The sequence below is a fragment of the Cervus canadensis genome, chromosome 17 (genome assembly GCF_019320065.1).
Source record: "Cervus canadensis isolate Bull #8, Minnesota chromosome 17, ASM1932006v1, whole genome shotgun sequence".
Lineage (NCBI taxonomy): Eukaryota > Metazoa > Chordata > Mammalia > Artiodactyla > Cervidae > Cervus > Cervus canadensis.
In genome coordinates, this window is record NC_057402.1 from 19,986,299 (window position 1) to 20,007,706 (window position 21,408).

General features: G+C 36.7%; 1 protein-coding gene and 1 non-coding gene across 3 annotated transcripts; one reads left to right on the forward strand and one right to left on the reverse strand.

The window, feature by feature from the left end:
• Nucleotides 1-21: 21 nt before the first annotated feature.
• On the reverse strand, nt 22-16,027 carry GEMIN2 (gem nuclear organelle associated protein 2). Of its 2 annotated transcripts, XM_043489414.1 has the most exons (10): nt 15,793-15,975; nt 15,330-15,414; nt 13,831-13,920; nt 13,501-13,560; nt 10,487-10,600; nt 8,721-8,765; nt 7,492-7,560; nt 6,120-6,230; nt 4,714-4,772; nt 22-432 (listed from the first exon to the last, which is right to left on the reverse strand). In XM_043489414.1, exons 1-10 carry the CDS (start codon nt 15,960-15,962, stop codon nt 393-395), a joined length of 843 nt encoding a protein of 280 aa, XP_043345349.1. In that variant the 5' UTR covers nt 15,963-15,975; the 3' UTR covers nt 22-392. The 2 variants fall into 2 exon arrangements, with proteins under 2 accessions (XP_043345349.1, XP_043345350.1); XM_043489415.1 differs by lacking the exon at nt 15,330-15,414 and having other exon boundaries at nt 15,793-16,027.
• Nucleotides 8,898-9,003, forward strand: LOC122419921. The gene has a single exon (XR_006263127.1). It is a non-coding gene; the product is annotated as a small nucleolar RNA U13 (small nucleolar RNA).
• Nucleotides 16,028-21,408: the final 5,381 nt, after the last annotated feature.

Here is a 21,408-nt window from a genome sequence, read left to right on the forward strand (position 1 = left end):
CAAAATCTAGTAACCAAAACATATTTTCAATAAAATTTTATATGTGTATATGTAAATAACAAAACAGCACCAAAGACCTCTGTACAATTTTACCATACAGGTTCTGTGTAGGATGCTTCATCAATAAACCTTTTACTTTTGCTCTAAAAGCACATGATTACAGAAAACTGCTTATTCATTAAAAACTGGGTAAGATCTTTCAAAGATACCTCAGATATTCAAAATAAAACAACCTATCTTCTAAGATCAACCTGAGTTGCACAGGTTAAGTTGAAGACTCTTCACACGGTGCTGAAAATGTGAGGCAATCTGCACTTGAACTGGCAGTGCACTTCCTCAGACTCAGGCTGTCTTCATCACAAGTATCTTCTATCTCTGAGAGATCAGCTACATCAAGATGGCTCATCAGCTAAGTCACGCTGGTCAAAATACCTGGTGAAAAAAGAATTTGCACAGCTAAGGAAAGCATAAAATGAAATGGGAACCTATGAACTGGGAGAAAATATTTGCAAACGATGTGATCCATGAGGGTATAATTTCCAAAATAAAAAAACAACTCATGCAACTCAATAACAAAAAAACCCAATAAAAAAAGTGAGCAGAAAACCTATACAGACATTTCTCCAAAGAAGATATATAGCTGGCCAACAGGCACATGAAAAGGTGCTCAACATCACTAATTTTTTGAGAAATGCAAATCAAAACTACAATGAGGTATCACCTCACGCCAATCAGAATGGCCATCATCAAATGACGGAAAGGGTATGGAGAAAAGGGAACTCTCCTACACTGTTGGTGGGAATGGAAATTGGTGCAGCCACTATGGAAAAACAGTATGGAGGTTCCTAAAAAAAATTAAAAATAGAGTTACCATATGATCTAGCAATCCCACTCCTGGGCATATATCTGGAGAAAACTCTAAAAAGGTACATGTATATACATATATAAAGAATATCACTAAGCTATAAAAAATAATGAAATAATGCTATTTGCAGCAACATGGATGGACCTAAAGATTATCATACAAGGTGAAGTAGGTCAGACAAAGATAAATACCATATGATATCACTTTTATGTGGAATCTAAAAAATGATACAAATGAACAAAATGATATAAAACTGAAACAGACTCACAGGCATAGAAAACAAGTTTATGATAACTGAAGGAGAAAGGTGAGGGGCAGGGCAGGGGAGATTGAATTAGGAGTTCCCAGTGAGCAGATACAAATTGCTACATACAAAATAAACAAGGTCCTACCGTACAGCATGGTGAACTATATTTAATATCTTATAATAAACTATAAAGGGAAAAATCTGAAATAGAATATACATATATATATGCATAACTGAATCACTGTGCCATGCACCAGAAACTAACACAACATTGTAAACCAACTATATTTCAATTTTTAAAAATTAATGTATACTTAAAAATATTAATTGTAGCATATCCAAAAGGATACATCTATATACATATATAAGGAATATTACTCAGCTATAAAAAATAATGTTTTTGTAATAGCAAAAGACTACAAACAACCCAAATATCCATCAATAAAGTGACTGGCTGAATAAACCATAGTACATCTACACAGTGAAATATTACAAGGCTTTTATAAAAAAGGGAATGAGGAAAATATCTACACTGAAACCATGTAATTCCCAGGATTCATTAAGTGAAAAATCAAAGTACAGAACGGAAAGCTAAGTATGTTATATTTTATAAGCATGTGCAGGGTATATATACATTTGCTTATATTTTTAAAAAAGAAACAGTGAATGGGAGGATAAATCAAAAATTAACAATAAAACAGATAACTACAAAAGGGAGAAAAGAGACTACAGAGGATAAAGGTGGATTCTAAAATACAAATTACAATTTTAACTTTGGAACAATGTAAATATTTTATGAAATTATAAAACAAGTTTAAGTAAAGATAAAATCACTAACCAGACTCCACTAAATGAGTCTTCTCCTATACTATGTTGGTGGCATAAACCAAATAGGAGAATAATTCCAAGTAATCTTAAACATGATGTTCTGATATATGTAACTAGTAAGATACACCATAGACAAAAAGAACTGCAAAGAATTCTTAAAGGGACTTCAACAGTTTTACTACTGGTAATATTGTTAGTATTGTTATTCTGAAACTACTATGTGAATATTGTAGGATAAAGCCAATAATTATGTTATTAAGAAAAATCAAGTAATCTTAAGTTAGAACTGAAATATCAACTTGGACCTATGATTTTATTTTTCTTTCTAAAAAATACATACTTCATAGCTCTGTTCAGTGAAAAGGTCTAGGTGCAATGACCAACCCGAAAACATCTAGCTTCCCTAATGTTCAATTTATGGACTCTAGATACCACTTTCTACTTTGAAAGATGAACCAGCACTCCCAGGAGAAAAGACTAATTCCAGATCTGGAGCCAGACGTGCCCAAGATATAACTGAGTCATTCTGGCAGAGCAGAAAGTAAGAAAGCTATCAAAAGACCACTGAGGTCATAGACCAAAAAGCACAGGAACTGATTTGAAGGGCTCCCACTATCCAAAGATAGAACAATTTGAGCATCAAAAAGAATGACTGCTATATCCCTTTACCTGAATGTGAAGATCATCCTCACACCACTCTACGAAAGAAAACTAGACAGTATGCTTCCTGACGTGACACAAGAGCACACAGTCTTGTAAACAAACACACAAACACACATCATTATATATAATCAAACCTCTAGACCTACCTACCAGTTTACAGAAAACATGCAGGATAAATGAACCATTAAACACCACCATGAAGTTAGCTGTCAAAACCAAAATACAGGAAATTCTACAAGTCAAAGGATCCGTTTTTTTCAACAAATAAATAGCAAAGAAAAAAACCGAAAGGGTTGATGGGGGTACTTAAGAGACATATCAGACAAATGCAACGAGTGCATCCTACTTGGATCCTGGATTGAAATTCAAACATAAAAAGACATTCTTGGGATAATTAGGGAATATGAAACACAACTGGGCATCCGATGATACAGAGTTATCACTAAATTTACTGGTTATGAGTGCAATATTACAGTCATTTTTTTTAAAAACCCTTTATGAGTCAGATACACTAAAACAGGAGAAATAATATGTCTAATATTTGTTTAAAACATTTTTATGTGTTTAAAAATCTCTATAATATGGAGCATAAAAAATAATTATGATTGGTAAAATAATTAAGGTGGCTAATAGCTACCGGGGGGCTTCCCCAGTGGCTCAGCAGTAGAGAATCTGCCTGCAGTGCAGGAGACTGGGTTAGATCCCTGGGTTGGGAAGATCCCCTGGAGGAGGGCATGGCAACCCACTCCACTATTGTTGCCTAGAGGATCCCACAGACAGAGGAGCCTGGTGGGCTACAGTCTGTAAGGTCACAAAGAGTCAGACCCTACACTGAAGCAACTATGCACACACAACAGTTACTGGGTCCTGTGTGAGTGCGATCCTACTCATCTGATAAGGTATTTCTATGAATTAGCAGCTATTGCCTTAAAGCTATTGAAAGAAAACCAACAAAAAAAACACAGAAGACTTATAACCATGTAAGTTGCTTACACTGAAGCAGTTAAAACAGAGTCAAGGCCTATGTTAAATGGTTTTCAAACCTGCTGTAACCTATAGGTTTTCCTAAGTGAAGTCTATAGCCTCAGAAACTTCTGCCCTATCTTCTAAGGATTAAATGAGTTCCTATTTTGAAGCACTAAGAAAAATGCCTGGCACAACTGACCAGCAAGTATTAATTATTATCATTAGCATAATTATTATAGGCCAAGAAACTAAAAACACAGACCAATGAACAAAAATATCAAGTCCAGAAAGAGACCTAAAATAAATATGTATGTGTATGTATACACATATTCACATATAAGAACTTAGAATATGAAGACATTTTCATGTAAATTCCAGGTGGAATTTTAATGTAAGAAATGAAATAAAAGATAAACTAAATAAAAATATGCTCCAACTGAAAATGAACAAAGGACACAAGCAATTAAAAAATACTGCAATAAAATGAAACATACTCTACCCTTATGGATAACCACACAAAGCAAATAAAAATAATCTGCATCTTTTTATTACTAGAATGCAAATATTTACATCAACTGAAAACACTCAGCGTTGAATAGTAGATGGGCACTCTCACCAACATTTTAGTGGGAACCCAGAGTGGTATGATCTTTCTAGAAGGCAAATGCAATAAATATCTCAGTTTTACAAGTACATGCAAGTCCTTTAATTTATTTCCAGGAATTTGCCCTTAGGCAATAAGCAGAGCTGTAGGTATAAGAATCTTCAATGCAGCATTATTTATAGAGAAAAACTAGAAATAAAGGGAATTGTGATACATATAATACTGTTTCCTTATGCCTCAACTTCCTCACTGTAAAATGGAAACAATACTTTCTACCACCATTAATACTGCTATTATAAAGCAAGAAAGTGAAAGTAAAGTCGCTCAGTCGTGTCCGACTCTTTGACCCCATGGACTTTAGCCTACCAGACTCCTCCGTCCATGGAATTTTCTAGGCAAGAGTACTGGAGTGGGTTGCCATTTCCCTCTCCAGGGGATCTTCCCAACCCAGGGATCGAACCCAGGTCTCCCACATTGCAGCTAGATGCTTTACCATCTGAGCCGCCAGGGAAGCTCATAAAGAAGTCAAGGATTACTTACCTGCTAACCAAGCAGATTAATAAATTCAAAGCAGGAACCCTTTCATCATCTTTGCTGTCCTAAAAAGTAAGAAGAAAAAAAGAAAGCTTGCAATGTAGTCTGTTATCCCCTAATTTTTTCTTCTTCTTTTATTGTGGCCTCGCAGCATATGGGATCTTAGTTCCCTGACCAGAGATCAAACCCACGCTCCCTGTGGTGGAAGCAGAGTTTTGCTTCCACTGGATTGTCAGCAAAGCCCCAACCACCTATTATTTTTGAAGGAAGTTTTAAGGTGCAAAACACGAACATTTTATTATATGACAATCATAATCACATGGATATAGGAAACATCAAAGAAAACAGAGAAACTGTAGAGTTAATGATTCCTTGAGAAACATCTAAGATCTTTTAAAGAAAGCTCCTGAATAGGTCCTAGAAAGGAATAAGAGTTGAGGGCTCTAAGGAGGATAACTTGGGAGAGATACCTTTCCTGATTCCAAGTATAAGACTGAAAAAAGCCTGTGTCCTAACTGGACACTAATGGAAGCAAAATATACAGACATATTTTAAAGAAAATATTTCAGATCAGAGTTCTCAATGATGAAGGAAGTTGTTCCTGAACTATACATTTCCTAAAATTCACTTTAAATATATAGTGAGTAATAAGTTACATTTTGCTCAGAGTACAGGCCATTTAAATTAGTCTGTGCCATCTCATGGAAGTTTAATGAAAATATTTTGGAGTAGTCAGTGGAGAACAGTTATATATCTTGTGCAGGTGAAAGGAGGAATGAAAAAAAATCAGCTTAGTCTGCATCGAATTAATTTATATCGTAATGCTGCAGGCATGAGTTAGAGGAAGGGTCTAACTAGAAAAATTCAAAACCATTATCATGCCACAGACTGCTAGTTGACCACTCTGGCTTGATTCCCCTTATTATGTAGCAAATGAAGCTCATTTTCAGATGGGTACACTGTCACCCAACCAAAATAAACATTTCCTATAATTCTTTATGGTCATGTGACCAAATTCTGGCCAATGAGCTGTTTTGGCCAGATGTGCTTGTAAGAGGCTTTGGGAAGGCTCTTTAGAGGGAAGGACCTTCTCTTCTTTCCAGCTTCCTTTAGTGAAACATACTGGCGGAACCTGAATTATGAAGTGAGTCTGGGGAGGGAAACCACATGTGGCAGAACTGGAAGGCCTGGGTTACCGCCACCTTAGATCTAATCTGCCTACCTTCATACTCCCTTTGAGAAAAAACTTCCATTTTATTTAAGATAATGTTATTTTGGACTCTTCTATTATGCAGCTAAATCTAATCCTGTCTAACAACATAGTCCACGTTTTGTTATTTCACTGAAATCGTTCTTTACGATCACAGAAGCTGCTGAGTACTTCCAATATGAAATAGTGAGTCTGAACTTACCACCAAAAGCCTCACTTCAGAGCACCTTCTTGCAAGCTGCCGAATCAGTGAATGAGCCTCCGGTAATAAAGGTTTTTCAAGACAAGCCAATAAAGCATAAAGCCATCTTCCCTATACAGGATTTAAAAAAGTAGTAAGTAGGCAAACTACACCGTAAGTTTAATTTATAATTACTTAATTGTACCTCAGAAAGGCCGTATCAGGTTATATTCCACCAGCAGTACACGTGACTGAGTTTATTTGGAGCAACACATCACTCCACGGACTACTCAAGAGGATTAGAACAAAGTTTAAATAGCAATCTGTCAACACACTAAGGTAGCTCCTCAAGCAACCCCAAGTCAATGGCTTTTTTTTCCATTTTTTAAAAAAAATGGTTTTGATCTATTCAAGCTTTATTTCAATGACTTTTTCTTGAACAAAAAGATTCACATCCAGGTTCCTTTCACAAAGAGTGAGTGGGATTCTCTTCTACGTGAAAAGAGAGGTATACATTTAAACTTGACCAGAAGCTTCTGGACGGCAAACATTATATCTTGTTTTGACTGGGAGCCTTGAAGCTTCAGATACTCTTTTTTGCAAGTATCCTCAATGATGAAAAATACTTGTTTTTAAAATCAAATCTAACTGCAAAGGATTTCCTATTAGGGGATTAAGTGGGCAATTCATTTACATAACATCTGTCAAATTTACCCAATTTTGAAGGTGAAAAAATTTTAAGCTCTGAGTGTAACGCAATAAAATAGAAGGACAGTACAGTATAGTTGGTCAGAGTACAGCCAGACTGCCCCAGCATGAGTCTCGGTTCTGCCAGTCATAATCTGTGTGCCCTCAGGCGAGTTACTGAATCCCTATGAGCTGTTTCCTCATCTGTAAAATGGAAATAACAGCTCATAGGTTATTCAAAGAGTCACGGAGTTATTATACATAAAATCCTTAGAATGAAGCCTGGCACATATATTTGCTATTATTCCTATTTCTGATACTCTTTAGTGGACAGGATTTCAAAACCATTTTACAAATGCATTTCAAACTTCTCTAAGCCAGGACTATTTGAAATGGGGTCTGCAGACTGGTAGCCATTCTGTTTGTTACTGATCTGTGAAAAGATAAGCAGCTTCTCCCAGGATATAAACCAACTATTTGGTTGATTTTTTTCCTCCTCAATGCAAGACTCTCAATGAAGGAAGTACTATGTTGATTAACATTCTATTGTAAGTTCCTTATTTTACTGCAAACAAGCATTATCTGCATTATACATATAGATGAATAACACATACATATATATAAATAGTGTAGAGCCATAGCTTACATATAAGGTAAGTATATATAATTTTGTCTGCATTACGAAAAGAAAAAGATGCAGTACTACCAATTCTGGAGTAAAGTCTCTTTCTCCAAACCAATTATTCAGATATTCCAAGACACTAGTTACTGTTGACTAAAAAAAGGGGGAGGGGGAAGAGATGGGAGAACAGCATTAGTAATATAGCACTGACAAGTTCAAGCTGAGTTACACCAAGTTCAGTGAGAAAGCAGCTCTGCTTAAAATGGACTTCTTCTTTAGACTTAAAGAGAAACCTTTGACTCTATTTAGTAATTTGATTAGATGGAACACTCAGTGAGATAAGGCTTTTTTGACAAATATTTTTATATATTTTTCAATTATCAACACGGTTTAAATCCTAGGATTTAGTTAGTAACTACTAATTTAGTTCAGAACTATTTTTTAAAAATTTCACCTACTCTTAAAAAAAGGTCTTTGCATAAATACCTTCAGCTTATTTTCATTAAATCAAAGTACAAATAATCTAAAGACAAAGTTAGCTAGAGAAAGATTAATTTTAAAGCTATACAGATAGAATTTACCAAATTCTCTAGCTTATTCTAATACAGATGGGACATTTACAAAATTCACTCTCATTGAATTTAATATAATTATTTGAGTATCTTAATGTAAATGATCAAATAAGTAAAACTGTAGGCTAGTATATTATTTACAACAGAGTATGACCTGTTAAAAAATTTATCTTCCAAGGGTAGCCAATATATGTGAATACAAACAATCAAAGTTTTATTTGCTCTTTAAGTGGGTAACAGAGTTCCTAGTGCTGAGAGACTGAACAAATAAAATCCATATTGCTTCCCTTTTGACCTAAGAAATTCAAATTTAATTCTTAATGAAGTGTGCACAACATCTGGAACTAGAAATAGCAATCTAACCTTAGTAATTTTTTCAAACCCCATAATCTAAGACTTATAACTGAAACATAAGCGTATGAATAGTTTAGCAGCATGATAAAGAGCATGCGTTCTGAAGTGAGATCAGCCTGGGACTGAATTCCAGTACTGCCAGTAAAACTTGCCAATAAACCACCTGCAAATGACTTAATCGCCAACTGTTTCCTCATTTATTAAAAAAAAATGGATATTAATAATAATTCCCCATATAAGGCTGTAGTGAGGATTAAGTAAGAATTTTAAAGAGTTTAGGACAGGGTCTTACATACTGTAAAAATTAAATAAATGTATTCAAATATCTTAACACACACTGCAAACAGAAGAATGCATATATTCTTATTATTATTAGATATATTTTACCTGATTCATTCTGCTAACAATACTAAGCAAGGGAGGAAAACCAATCTGAAAGAAAAATGAGACTGAGGTTTACTAAGTGGTATTACAAAGACGGGGAGGCTTCATTTTTTTAAATTGGTGAATTTCTCAACATGCTGTTTTATAAAAACAAAAAATAGATAAAATTCCTTCATTATGATCCTTTTGTAGTTCATGAGCATGATGATTGGGTGTTCACGCTGCTGCGTGACATGTGCCTCCCTCACAAACCTTGTTACGACATCGGCACATTACCTGTCTGACGTGAAAAAAAAAAGAAAAAAGAAAAAAAAAAAAAAATTCCTTCATTATATATTACAATAAAATATTCCATGAACTATTATGCTAATAATGCCCAAGAAAACAATGTCTTGACATTTGAATACATAAATGTAAAAATATAGAATGATCTGAGTAATGAAGATATTAAAATAAAGCATGTAATTAAAAACATAGTATGATATTAATAACTTGTGCACACTCTTTCAAAAACTTTTAGCTAAAGCAAACATTTTGGGGAAGTAAGGGTACTTGAATGAGTTCTTTCAAACCTAATCTGCTTTAAATAAAAAAAATTATTTTGGACTTTAATGTTGGGAGCTTTGATTATGAAAACGGTACCGACTTATGAGAAACTTAAGTGGACACGCATTAAAGTATATTTTGCAGTAACAAACTGAATAAATATACATTCTTTGCCAAATTAAAAAATTTTGAAGAAAAGTTAAACAAATAAATAAATAAATAATAGAATTTTAAAAAGTAACATATATTAGGGATATAATCCAATAGACGAAATGCTGTTTAAGAATCAGCATCAAACTAGCTCTGAGAACTGAATCTGTCTACACTCCCACCACCATGCATTAAGAGTGCCTGTTTTCCCAGCCCTTACTAAGAGTGTGTCAAACTTGCTTTACCAATGTTAACTGAAAAATCCCAGCTCAATGGAGCTGTAATGTTTTTATTTTAAGTGAGTTTGGGCATCTTCTCATAAAAGAACAATTTACATTTCCTTCCTGTGAAATGTCTCTTTACATCCTTTGCTTTTTTTTTCCAACTGGGGTCTTGGTCTTGTTTGGCAATTTTCAGAGCTTTTACATTTAGGGGATAAGCTAATTTTAAATGAGAAAAACAAAACGTGGCACCAAAGAGAAAACAATAAATACCTATTCAACAGAACAGACAACATGGAATAGGGAGTTACCAGTAATGCAGATGTATGGACATCTGCAAGCTTGGGGGCAGGTGAATCCTGAAGGACAAGAAGCAGCTGGCCACATAATTTATTATTAAAGTCATATGAAACATAAATAATCTTTATATTTGTAAAATATAAATATAGCTTCAACATTTCACTGCCAGAATATGCAATTTATTAAGCATTTTTAAGCACCTGAGTCATGTTTTCCTTTGTTTCTCTGACTGCTCAGAACTCATTGTTTGACCCTTGCCTAATCATTAAAAAAAAAGTCCTATCTAGCTCAAAAAATTATTAAACAGCTAAAGCACACACTGTTTTAGAAAACAGGCTGATCTAAATCAGTCATATATTATTTGCTTTTTAAAATTTTTTTATAAACTTGGAAAACAAAAAAGCTATTATGCTTCTATGTTTAGCAAATGAGCTTATAAAAATAGTCAGGAGACTGGATTTGGCCTAAGCTGTATTCTGCTAAGTCTCTATACTAAATCTCCCACCAAAACTAGGACCTGTTTTTTGTTTGTTTAGTCACAGTATCACTTACTTGTACATAATCGATTCCAGGACTTTCACTTGCAGCTGGTCCAATAGCCCCTTCAGCACATAACCTTTCACCTAGACAGAATTTTTTCCAGCCTTCTTCATCTTCAGATTTTGGCTAAAAGAAAAAAAAAAAAAAGAATTTACTTACGTATTTTCTTTAATACTGATCAATGAAAAAACAAGTGAGGATTCCTTCATATTCCCACCACCTCACACAAACATATAGTGCTTGTAACAGAGGGAACTGTGTCCTCTCAAAATTCGTATGTTGAAACCCTCACCTCCAGCATGTGACGGTTAGGAGACTGAGTCTTTACAGCAGTGATTTAAGTTAAAATGAGGTGGGTAGACTGGGTCCTAATCCAATCTGACCGACATCCTTGTTAGAAGAGGAAATTTGGATAAAAAGACATGAGGGATGCGTGTGCACACAGAAGGCCATGTGAGGACACAGCTAGAAGATGGCCATCTGCAAGCCAGAGAGAAAGAGTGACCTTTAGAGAAACCTACTGAAACTTTGATCTTAGCCCTCTAACCCACAAAGCTGTGAGAAAATACATTACTGTTTGTTAAGCCACTCCATCTGTGGTGGTTTGTTACAGCAGTCCTAGCAAACCGATACAGGACCCAAGTGGTCACACCATATGTGGGACCTTTTCAGTCTGGATCATACTTTAGTGAACACTGACAAGCAAGTACGTGCTCAAAAGAGGGTGATAAAGATGTAAAATTGATATTAAAAAAAATACACTAAGAATGCTTACAAGAATGAAGCCTATTTATCCCAAGGAAGGAGACACAATTACATACTTCACATAAAAGGCTGTCCAATCAAAGAAGGAACAGATTTACACTGTCAGAGGAAAAAAGCATGACCTTTCAGCTCAATCTTAACAGAACAACCTAAAATTTTTTAAAAAAATATTTATTTATTTATAGTTGATTTATAATATTGAGTTAGTTTCAGGTGTATAGCAAAGTGATTCAGTTAACAGAACAATTTTTATTTGGACACATCACCTCACAAATCATTTTATACACACATGCAGTTAGATTCTCAGAAGGAAAACAAAACCCCTAAAAGGTAAAAGCCTACTGTCCTGGAACAATGTTTTCCCATTACTCCACTAGGTCAGAGACTGTTTCTACTTCAGGTAGCACTGAAAATCCTAATCATTACATATGGTTGGTGCTTAACAAATGATTAGATCAATCAATCAATCAATATTCATATTTACATAGCTGCCTTCAGAGGCTGCTCTAAAAATTCATATTATTATTTACATGTTTCACATCTGCCACGATGAATATATGTTACTGCTATGTAATATTCCACTGTTTTGATAGAGGATCTTCATTAAGTCAATTAATTATGTTGTCATTTCTTTTTTGACAAAATTATATCATCATCATGTTACTGATGCAGCTTCTTTTTGAATTATATAGGTACCCAAAAGTCCTTACCTTGAGCAAGGAAAAAATGTATCTACCTACCTACTGCCCTCTCCCTCTTCTTACCAGGAGGCCTCACCGTACAGTGAAAGGCTTTCGAATCAAAGTCTGGTCTGTATCTCAGCTATACTTATTTTATGAGTTAAATGATCTTGGGCAAGTGATGTTAGTGTCTTTCACACTTTTTCTAGAGCAGAGCTTCCAACTAGTATACAGAAGCATAGACAGAGGTTACTGAATCTCTGTTTTCAGCTGGTAGTCTTAAGCCATGAGAGCAGCTTCCTCCATTTATCCCAAAGTGACATCATTTAAAAGATGTTAGGAAGCACTGCTTAGAAGAAGCTTCTAAAACCTGAAATCTATGGGGAATTCCCTGGTGGGCCAATGGTTAGGACTCTGTGCTTACACTGCAGGAGGCATGGGTTTGATCCCTGGTCAGGGAACCAAGATCCCACGGGGAGCGCAGCATGGCCAAAAAACCCCCTGAAATCTATGAACCACGTGAAACAATGAGCAAAATTGTATGAATAGGTGCATTTTCCCCCCTCTGAAAATAAACAGCTTTCATTTGATCCTCCAGAAGAATATGAGACTCCCTAAGACATTAAAGAGCTTTCCTGGTTGCTCAGTGGTAAAGAATCGGCCTGCCAACGCAGGAGTCTCGGCTTCAATCCCTGGGTTGGAAAGATACCCTGGGGAAGGAAATGGCAACCCACTCCAATATTCTTCCCTGGGATATCCCATGGACAGAGGAGTCTGGTGGGCTACAGTCCATGGGGTCGCAAAGAGTCAGACACGATTGAGTGACAAACACTTTCACTTTTTCAATGGAGATACAGACATAGGGTACAGACTTGGGGACACGGTGTGGGAAGCAGAAGGTGGGACGAATTTGCAGAGCAGCATGGAACATATAAATTACCATGTAAAATAGATAGCAAGTAGAAATTTGCTGGATGAGATAAGGAACTCAAATCAGGTGCTCTGTGACAACCTAGAGGGGTTGGATGGGGTGGGAGGTGCGAATGAAGTTCAAGAGGGAGGGGATGTATGTATACCATTCATGTTGATGTAGGGCAGAAGCCAATACAATATTGTAAAACAGCTATCCTCCAATTAAAAATTTTAAAAAATTAGTCTAAGCTGATAATACATGAAACAGTACTTTCCAGTAAGCATGACAAACTTTACTAAAAAGTCAGTCACTGGTACTGGCACCATTATCCCATCAGGAAAATCCAAGGCACCTTTATTCAATCTTTTTGTAAATACTAAAAATGTATTTACTTTCTCGAAAACCAAATGTCTAGAAGGACCTTTACAGACTTGTAGAGAGTGATCCAAAGTCTCTTAAGATGTGGATTAAGGGTGTCATAAACATAACTTGCATTACTTATTCTATCCTTTTCAGGTGAAAAGACAATGGAACTGTTACTATTAATAGTAGATGGGAGAGAACTAAAATAACATAGATTAAACAAGAGAGTCTTTAAGAACTGAAGTAAATACTGACTGTTTCAAATAGTTATACACTGTACAATGGAAAGAGAGAAACTTACATACCATGGTCACATTACTATCCAACTGTTGTGATTTCCAGTGACTTCTATGTCTGTTCACACTCTAAAGGAAGAGAAATCAGACAAATGATCTTCATAGAATGGATAACTCAAAAGAAATCAATTGCTGCACAACATTCTAACAATCTTAAAGCCTGGAAAATGTTTCAAATTGTATTACGTTGAGTGATTATAATAGTAATTTGGTAACTGATTCATGAATGTTCTTATCTTTATATATTTAGTAGCCCAAATTTTCCAACTACAGTCTAAGAACAGAAATAAATCTGAAGGAAGGCTTTAATTTGATTAAATGATAAAAGTAGAAACCTACCTGCCGAACAGTTGAAAACTGTGTCACTTGTTGCCGTTGCCACTGAAGAGTGGGGGAGTATCCTTCCGGGGCAGGCTGGCATCCTGAAAGCTAGAGATCAGTTCATAAATTTCAGAATCAGTGTTAAGTGTTACCACTAGAATCTCAAGCCTCTGCAAAGTGAAAGCAGAATCAAGAGGAAAAATGAGTAATAAAGCAAGTAAGACTACACAAGAAAGGAAGTACTTTTTGCAGATGTAAAAAAGGAGGCAATTCATTTATGTTTGAGTTTAAAACATCAGGAAAAGATCCTTATATAGTTGCTTTAGTAAAAGCAATCTGGAACAGTTTATAGTTGGGAGTTTCTACAAAATCCAAATATAAGACCTAAAGATATAACCCAGTACTACCTTTCTATAATAGCAAAACTGTTTGAAACAAAAAGACATAATGCAAATAAAACATTCCGGTATGAGCAGAATGCAAATAATTCAAGACATTTGACTTTACATTTGAGTTTTTTCAAAACAGCACATAGGTCACAACTGATCACATATTGCCTTGAAACAAAACTGAGTGTGGTCACATTTTAAAAGCCAGGTATACAAGATAGCATCTGTCATCAACTAAAAATTCCTGTAAAGGAATTATATGAAACATTATAGTGTCTGAGTTAAAATCTCCTGATAATAAACATCAGATAAACAAATTACTTAGAACAAAAAAGGAAAAGGAACTGTGGTAATTTTAAAAATGCTGCTCTCAAAAAAAAAAAAAAAAAAAAAATGCTGCTCTCCTTCCACCATAGGTTAAACAGCATCAAGTGGACCTTCTGTGGCTACCCCATCCAGACTAGTTCTCCCTGTTACTTACTGGTCATTATATGTTAACTTTCTTCACAGCAACAGACACAATATATAATTGTTTGCTTTTTAAATGTCTTCCTCAGGAGAAGCAAATTCTACAAGGGTAGGGACTTTTTCTGTCTCATCTTCTGTTGTATTCCCAGTGCCTGGCGCATACAGCTGCTTAGTTAAAAAAAAATGTGCTGGATAAATAAATGAATGAAAAGGTTCACAGTGGGCAAGTAGGTAGAAAAGTGTGACACTTGGGTTTCTGTTTTTAAAAAACAAAACCTAGTCAAATTCAAAACATACCAACTACTCTAAGTAAGATTAAACGCTAGCCCAATAATAATTATGAACTGGTAAAAGGTACCTTAAAAATAAAGGCTGGCATAAACAACCTATTTAAAGACTCCATGAAGATCGGATCATGCTCCTAAACTGTTATGAGCAAAACTCCACGAATGTCAGGGTTACTGAAAGCCTCTTTAGAGGCAGTAAACGCCAGCTGTCCTTTTGGGGGGAAAAGTACAAGCAACTGTCTCACTGAGCATACAGCAGTCAAATCTTACACTGTAACTGATCCTGATACTTTCTGACACTATACGGTGAGCCTCCGTCTTTTAATTTGCGGGCAGGAAAAAAAAAAATCCCCTGACGCGTAATAACACTCACAGAAACATTCACACTTTGCTTCCTTTTCAACTTCTTTGGGTCAATTTGAGCTACCACAACATCTGGACATTGAGCTGCTTCGATCCTACAAACAAGTAATAAATGCAAAAAACGTGATTACTATTGTTCACGTGTAGTATAACAAGCGATCCAACTTCTACAGTTCAATATAAAATTACAAAGTTCAGAATTGCAATTGAAGCTCTAAACAATAAATTTCTGAAATTATCTCGACTGAAAGCAATCTAAGAGCATGTATCTTGTCACGAGTAATCAAGTTTAATAAAATGAAGTTCACAGAAACTCACTCACACAAAGATGTAATCAAGGGATTTTGTTCTGACCGAGTATGGTAAGGGAACAGAAGTGGGGCTTTATCGCACTTCGGGGTCGAGCGGGGTACGGGTACTGTGCCCAAGGGCGTAAGGACAACCGGCCCACCCGCACAGGGTCCAACACTCACTGGACCCGCCTCAGGTATTCCTGGGGAGTGCTCGGAGGTACGCTGGGATCGAAACTTTCCGTCAAGTCGCAGGGCTCCACCGGCAAAAGCCGTGGCATCAACTCCTCCACCGCAGACTCCGCAGGTACCCACGCCATAGTTTTCAATGAAGAGCGTCCCACCCAGCGCATGCGCCAGAGCTGGGGTCACAGCGCAGGCGCACATGGAGGCGCGTTAGGCGCGGAGTTGAGCAAGAGGCCGGCCTTAGGGGGCGTAACTGCGCATGAGCAAACCTGAAGCTTGTCCCAGAGTTTAAGGGTCCGGTGCTGTAGTGAAGACTGCGAACTTAGTTCCTGGTAGAAGTGGTTCTGAAGTTTTTTCTGTGTTTTATTCTTATACCTTTCTAAGACCGAGGGTTATTAACTTTTATGCATCATTAGTATTGAGGGAACTGTAAGTACTTTTTAAGTTAATGAGCAGTTACTGTAACGATCATTTATTGAGCTTTAAATTCACATCACCTGCATTTCCTCATTTAATTTTTACTGTCTTTTAAAGTAAGTGGTATTGTGCAAGGTTTGTGGGGGAGGAAATCGACTGAAAGAGGGGTGAAGGACAATTGTAACTTTCTTCTAAAGAAGACCCATTGGAAAAGCCCCTGACGCTGGGAAAGATTGATAGCAGGAGGAGACGGGAGTGACAGATGATGAGGTGGTTGGACGGCATCACCAACTCCATGGATATGAGTTTGAGCAAACTCTGGGAGATGGTGAATAGGGAAGCCTGGCGTGCTGCAGTCTATGGGATCGCAGAGTCAGACACCAATGAACAAGAACAACAGAAGAGAAGAGCCAATTCCAACCCAGATTTATCTGATGCCAAATGAATGTAAAACTAGTATCCCAGAGGAATTTCTTGTACTTGGTTGTGCCACAGATCAGTTTATATTTATCCAAAATGAAGCTTATTACTAGAGTAGCCATCCCTTTTTCTTTTTTAAGAAAGATTTCTTAAATAGTGCAAAGAACAAAGCTAATGCCAACACCCAGAAGTTATCATTATTAATCTCGGGGCAATCTTGTGAGGGGGTACTATTATTTCTACTTTACTAGTGAGTGAACAAGGCAGAAATGGATTTAAGTTAACTTATGCTAGGTCACAAATTGCAAGAAACAATGAAAGTACTAAGTCTCTTCTAAACAAAGTACTATGTCTTTTCTAAACAAGCTCTGAGTGAATACAATTGTTTTCTAAGGTCTATTTAATTTAAGGCTTTTTTGTTTGTTCTTAAATCAGTCTTTAGATTGCAAACAATTTATTTTAAAACCAGAATGTAACTTTCTAAACTGGAGTAAAGTAAGGACAATCTTAGGTTAAGCGCTTAAGAATTGGTGCTTATAAATACTAACTAAACAATTGGGAGACATGGAAAGAAATTGTCTGGCTGCAAACTAAAAAGTTATTTGGTTAAAAACTCTTACTGATTTTAGAAGAAACAAACTTACAAGAGATGTGGAGAAACACTCCTGTCACCAAACATTTTGGTGATGATCAAGAATAAATTAGAAATCATAATGTGTCATTTCTGGATTTTCTTACACATACTTTTTTCTTTGGAAACTAGCTTATTAGCAATTCCCCCCCCCCCCATTTTTCTGTAGAAAAGAACCTACTAGATCAACCACAAAGGGAACAATTCTTAATACTGGACTCCGTATATAAGTGCATGGCAAAACTACACATGGATGAAGGAGACAAGAAGAGAGATAACAAAATGGAACAAAGCTCGTCCCAGGAAATAATAAGAAAATTTTTTCAAAAGAAGTGTGTAATAAAGGACATCAATAATTCGAGAGAGAGGAAATTAATTAAACATTTATAAGGGTTACTGTCTGCTCTTTAAAACTAATCTGGCTTAAAAGAATTAAGGAATGAATTTTGGAACACGTTTGATATGGTTATAAATAGGAAATTGCACCAAGTATTTTTTTTAAGTCTTTATTGAATTTGTCACAATACTGCTGCTGTTTTATGTTTTGTTTTTTTTTGGTCATGAGACATGTTAGCTTCCCGACCAGGGATAGAACCCGCAGCCCCTGTATTGAAGGTGAAATCTTAACCACTGGACCACCAGAGAAGTCCCCTGCAATAAGAATTTTTGAATGTTTTGATTGAGCTATGAGACAGTTGAGAAGAAACTATATTTTGTTGATGAAGTTATTCTGAAGAAAAACTTTTTAGAAATCTGAACTTCTAAAACTATAATAACCATTTCTTCCTAGGAAGAACTATTTCTAAGATACTTAACTGCTTCGGAGGCCCTGTTTTTAAAGATTTCCAGTCACTTCTTAGTTTACAGTGGAAAGATTTTTATGTTTCAATGTTTCTCACACTGGTTCTTGGCTGTGGGAGTAATATGAAGGTTGTGAGCACAGAATGTCTGTTTATTGATGACAGCGGCATCTGCTAAGTCAAACTTGCAGAACTAAATGAAAAATTTGTCCCTGTATTTTATGTCCTTTTAAGCAGATATTTTCAAGTATTAGCGTATACAAGAATTAACTGGAAGAAATTCTTTAAAATACAGACTCCTGGGTCCTATAGCTCTCTCCTCCAGAGTTTCTGACTCTGTTTATTGGTTGTAGGACTCTGAAACTGAAATTTTTAGAAAGCATTCCAAGTGAGAAACATAGCTTAGTCCATCCATTTTATCTTTTCCTCCTTATTCTTTAAGATTTACTCCCCTAGAATTTGGGGCTCCCCAAGTGGTGTTAGTGGTAAAGAACTCACCTGGCAATGTAGGAGACATAAGAGACACGGGTTTGATCTCTGGCTTGGAGATCGCACTCCTGAAGGAGTGCGTGACAAGCCATCCAGTATTCTTGCCTGATAAATCCCATGGACAGAGGAGCCTGGCGGGCTACAGTCCATAGGTTCTCAAAGAGTCGGACATGACTCAAACAACTTAGCACACACCCTAGAATTTTTCTGTGTTACCATACTTTGTCGGGTACTTTCTTTTCTCCTTGGCCATAGTCTGAAATTTCACTTGTCCCTTTATGCCATTAAACTTTAATAAATTCAGTCATCCAAGTAACGTTTCAGTTCAGTTCAGTTCAGTCGCTCAGTCGTGTCTGACTCTTTGTGACCCCATGAACCGCAGCACGCCAGGCCTCCCTGTCCATCACCAACTCTCAGAGTTTACCCAAACTCATGTCCATTGAGTCGGTGATGCCATCCAGCCATCTCATCCTCTGTCGTCCCCTTCTCCTTCTGCCTGCAATCTTTCCCAACATCAGAGTCTTTTCAAATGAGTCAGCTCTTCGCATCAGGTGGCCAAAGTATTGGAGTTTCAGCTTCAACATCAGTCCTTCCAGTGAACACCCAGGACTGATCCCCTTCAGGATGGACTGGTTGGATCTCCTTGTAGTCCAAGGGACTCTCAAGTCTTCTCCAACACCATAGTTCAAAAGCATCAATTCTTCTATGCTCAGCTTTCTTTATAGTTCAACTCTCACATGTATACATGACTACTGGAAAAACCATAGCCTTGACTAGACGGACCTTTGTTGACCAAGTATGTCTCTGCTTTTTAATAAGCTGTCTAGGTTTATCAGTTTTTTATTATGTGTCGGACACTGGCATAGGCATTGGGCTTTAGTAGGTGATGTGGGGACAGTGGAGGTTTGCTGTCAGGAAATGGGGACAATTTTGAGGAGGACAATTCTGAGGAGTCCTGTTCCTTGGTTAAATACCTACATGTGATTTTTTAGGCCTGACCATGTGTGCATGCTCAGTTGCTTCAGTCACGTCTGACTCTCTGCGACTCTATGGACTGTAGCCCGCCAGGCTCCTCTGTCCATGGGATTCTCCAGGCAAGAATACTGGAGTGGGTTGCCATGTCCTCCACCAGGGGATCTTCCCGACCCATAGATAGAGCCAGGCTAATTTCAGGTTCTCAGAAACTGCTTTTCTCTTTCTTTCGGCTATATGTTTTATACAGATTATCATGATATGTTGTTATTCTAAGTGGTAAGTACAATTATTATGTTTATTTTCAGATGAAGAAACTGGCTCAGAAAAGGTTATATAACATTCCCAGATCATACAACTAGGAAGTGGATGAAGGGGAGAGTCCATCTTGGGTAGTCAGATTAATGAACCATTGCTCTAAAAATTACCATGCTCCACAAGATACACCTCATCACTTGTGAGAGCCTTTATGACCCACTGGCTATAGATTAGAGAGAGGCAATTCTATTAGGTTCAAGGTCACACCTAGTCTTAGGTCACACCCTTTGGGCATGAGCAGTCAGACTCTTTATCTCTGGGAATGCTGTTCTCAAGCTTTTGAATCCAGATCCAACAAAGCTGACTTGATGCCAGAAAATTGAGGCAAAGTCTAACTTAATTATAGAAACCCCAAACCCAAAACTTTACTCCCCTTTTAAAGTAAAAATACAAATCTAGCTCCTTCCTTTTCAAGTAGGAGTTCTCTTCTTTGCTACATGGTTTTACTAATTCTTATGTTCTTTGGAGTCAGACACGACTGAGTGACTTCACTTATGTTCTTAGGAAATCAAATAAACATTAGACAAAAAGAAAAGGAAAAAAACTTTTAAAAATATTTTTTAAAAAATTTAAAAATAACCATGTTATGTTTCTTTAGCTATAACTGAGTTAAGAGCAGATCATACAATTTCATTTGTTTTGTTTGATTACATGTACTCTTAGTAATAATTATGGATTTGGTCAGAGTGGCAGAATGAAATGATACTGAAGTATAACACTGGTGGGGCACTCTGTGGAATAGAAACAATTGCTGTTTGAACAAGAGCTAGAAATTTTAATGCCAAGGCTTGCCAACATTTAAAGAGGATATGACAGGCATGAAACTAGTACTAAGTGCTCTAGGTTTTAAATGGACATAAACACCCTGACCTTGGATATGCTACTTAAACTCTACTATCCTCACATTCATTTGTTATATACAGGGATTGGACTAACTGATCACTGAGATCTATTTGAGTTTAGAATTCTATAACTCTCGTCCATCCTAAAGGAGATCAGTCCTGGGTGTTCATTGGAAGGACTGATGTTGAAGCTGAAACTCCAATACTTTGGCCACCTGATACGAAGAGCTGACTCATTAGAAAAGGCCCTGATGCTGGAAAAGATTGAGGGCAGGAGGAGAAGGGGACGACAGAGGATGAGATGGTTGGATGGCATCCCCAACTCAATGGACGTGGGTTTGGGTGGACTCCAGGAGTTGGTGATGGACAGGGAGGCTTGGCGTGCTGCGGTTCATGGGGTTGCAAAGAGTTGGACATGACTGAGCAACTGAACTGAACTGAACTCAACTCTTGTGTATAATTGAATTTTTTGCAAATTTATCAATTTTTTCATTGAAGTAGAGTTGAATTACATCACTGTGTTGCTGCTGTACAGAAATGTGATTTGGTTACACATATATGTATATATTTATGCATTCTTTTTTTAATATTTTCCATTATGGTTTATCATAGCATATTGAATATAGTTCTCTGTGCTATGCAGTAGGACTTTGTTGTTTATTCATTCTAGGTATAAAAGCCTGTATTTGCTAGCCCCATCCTCCCACCCTATCCCTCCCCCTTG

Excerpts from the sequence above, each read along its gene's own strand:
- GEMIN2 (XM_043489414.1), bottom strand. The coding sequence starts at position 15,962 with ATGCGCTGGGTGGGACGCTCTTCATTGAAAACTATGGCGTGGGTACCT. Across the intron at positions 10,601-13,500 it reads TGGATAGTAATGTGACCATG|CCAAAATCTGAAGATGAAGA; the intron begins GTATGTAAGTTT and ends TTTTTCTTTTAG. Across the intron at positions 433-4,713 it reads TTAATCTGCTTGGTTAGCAG|GTATTTTGACCAGCGTGACT; the intron begins GTAAGTAATCCT and ends TTTTTTCACCAG.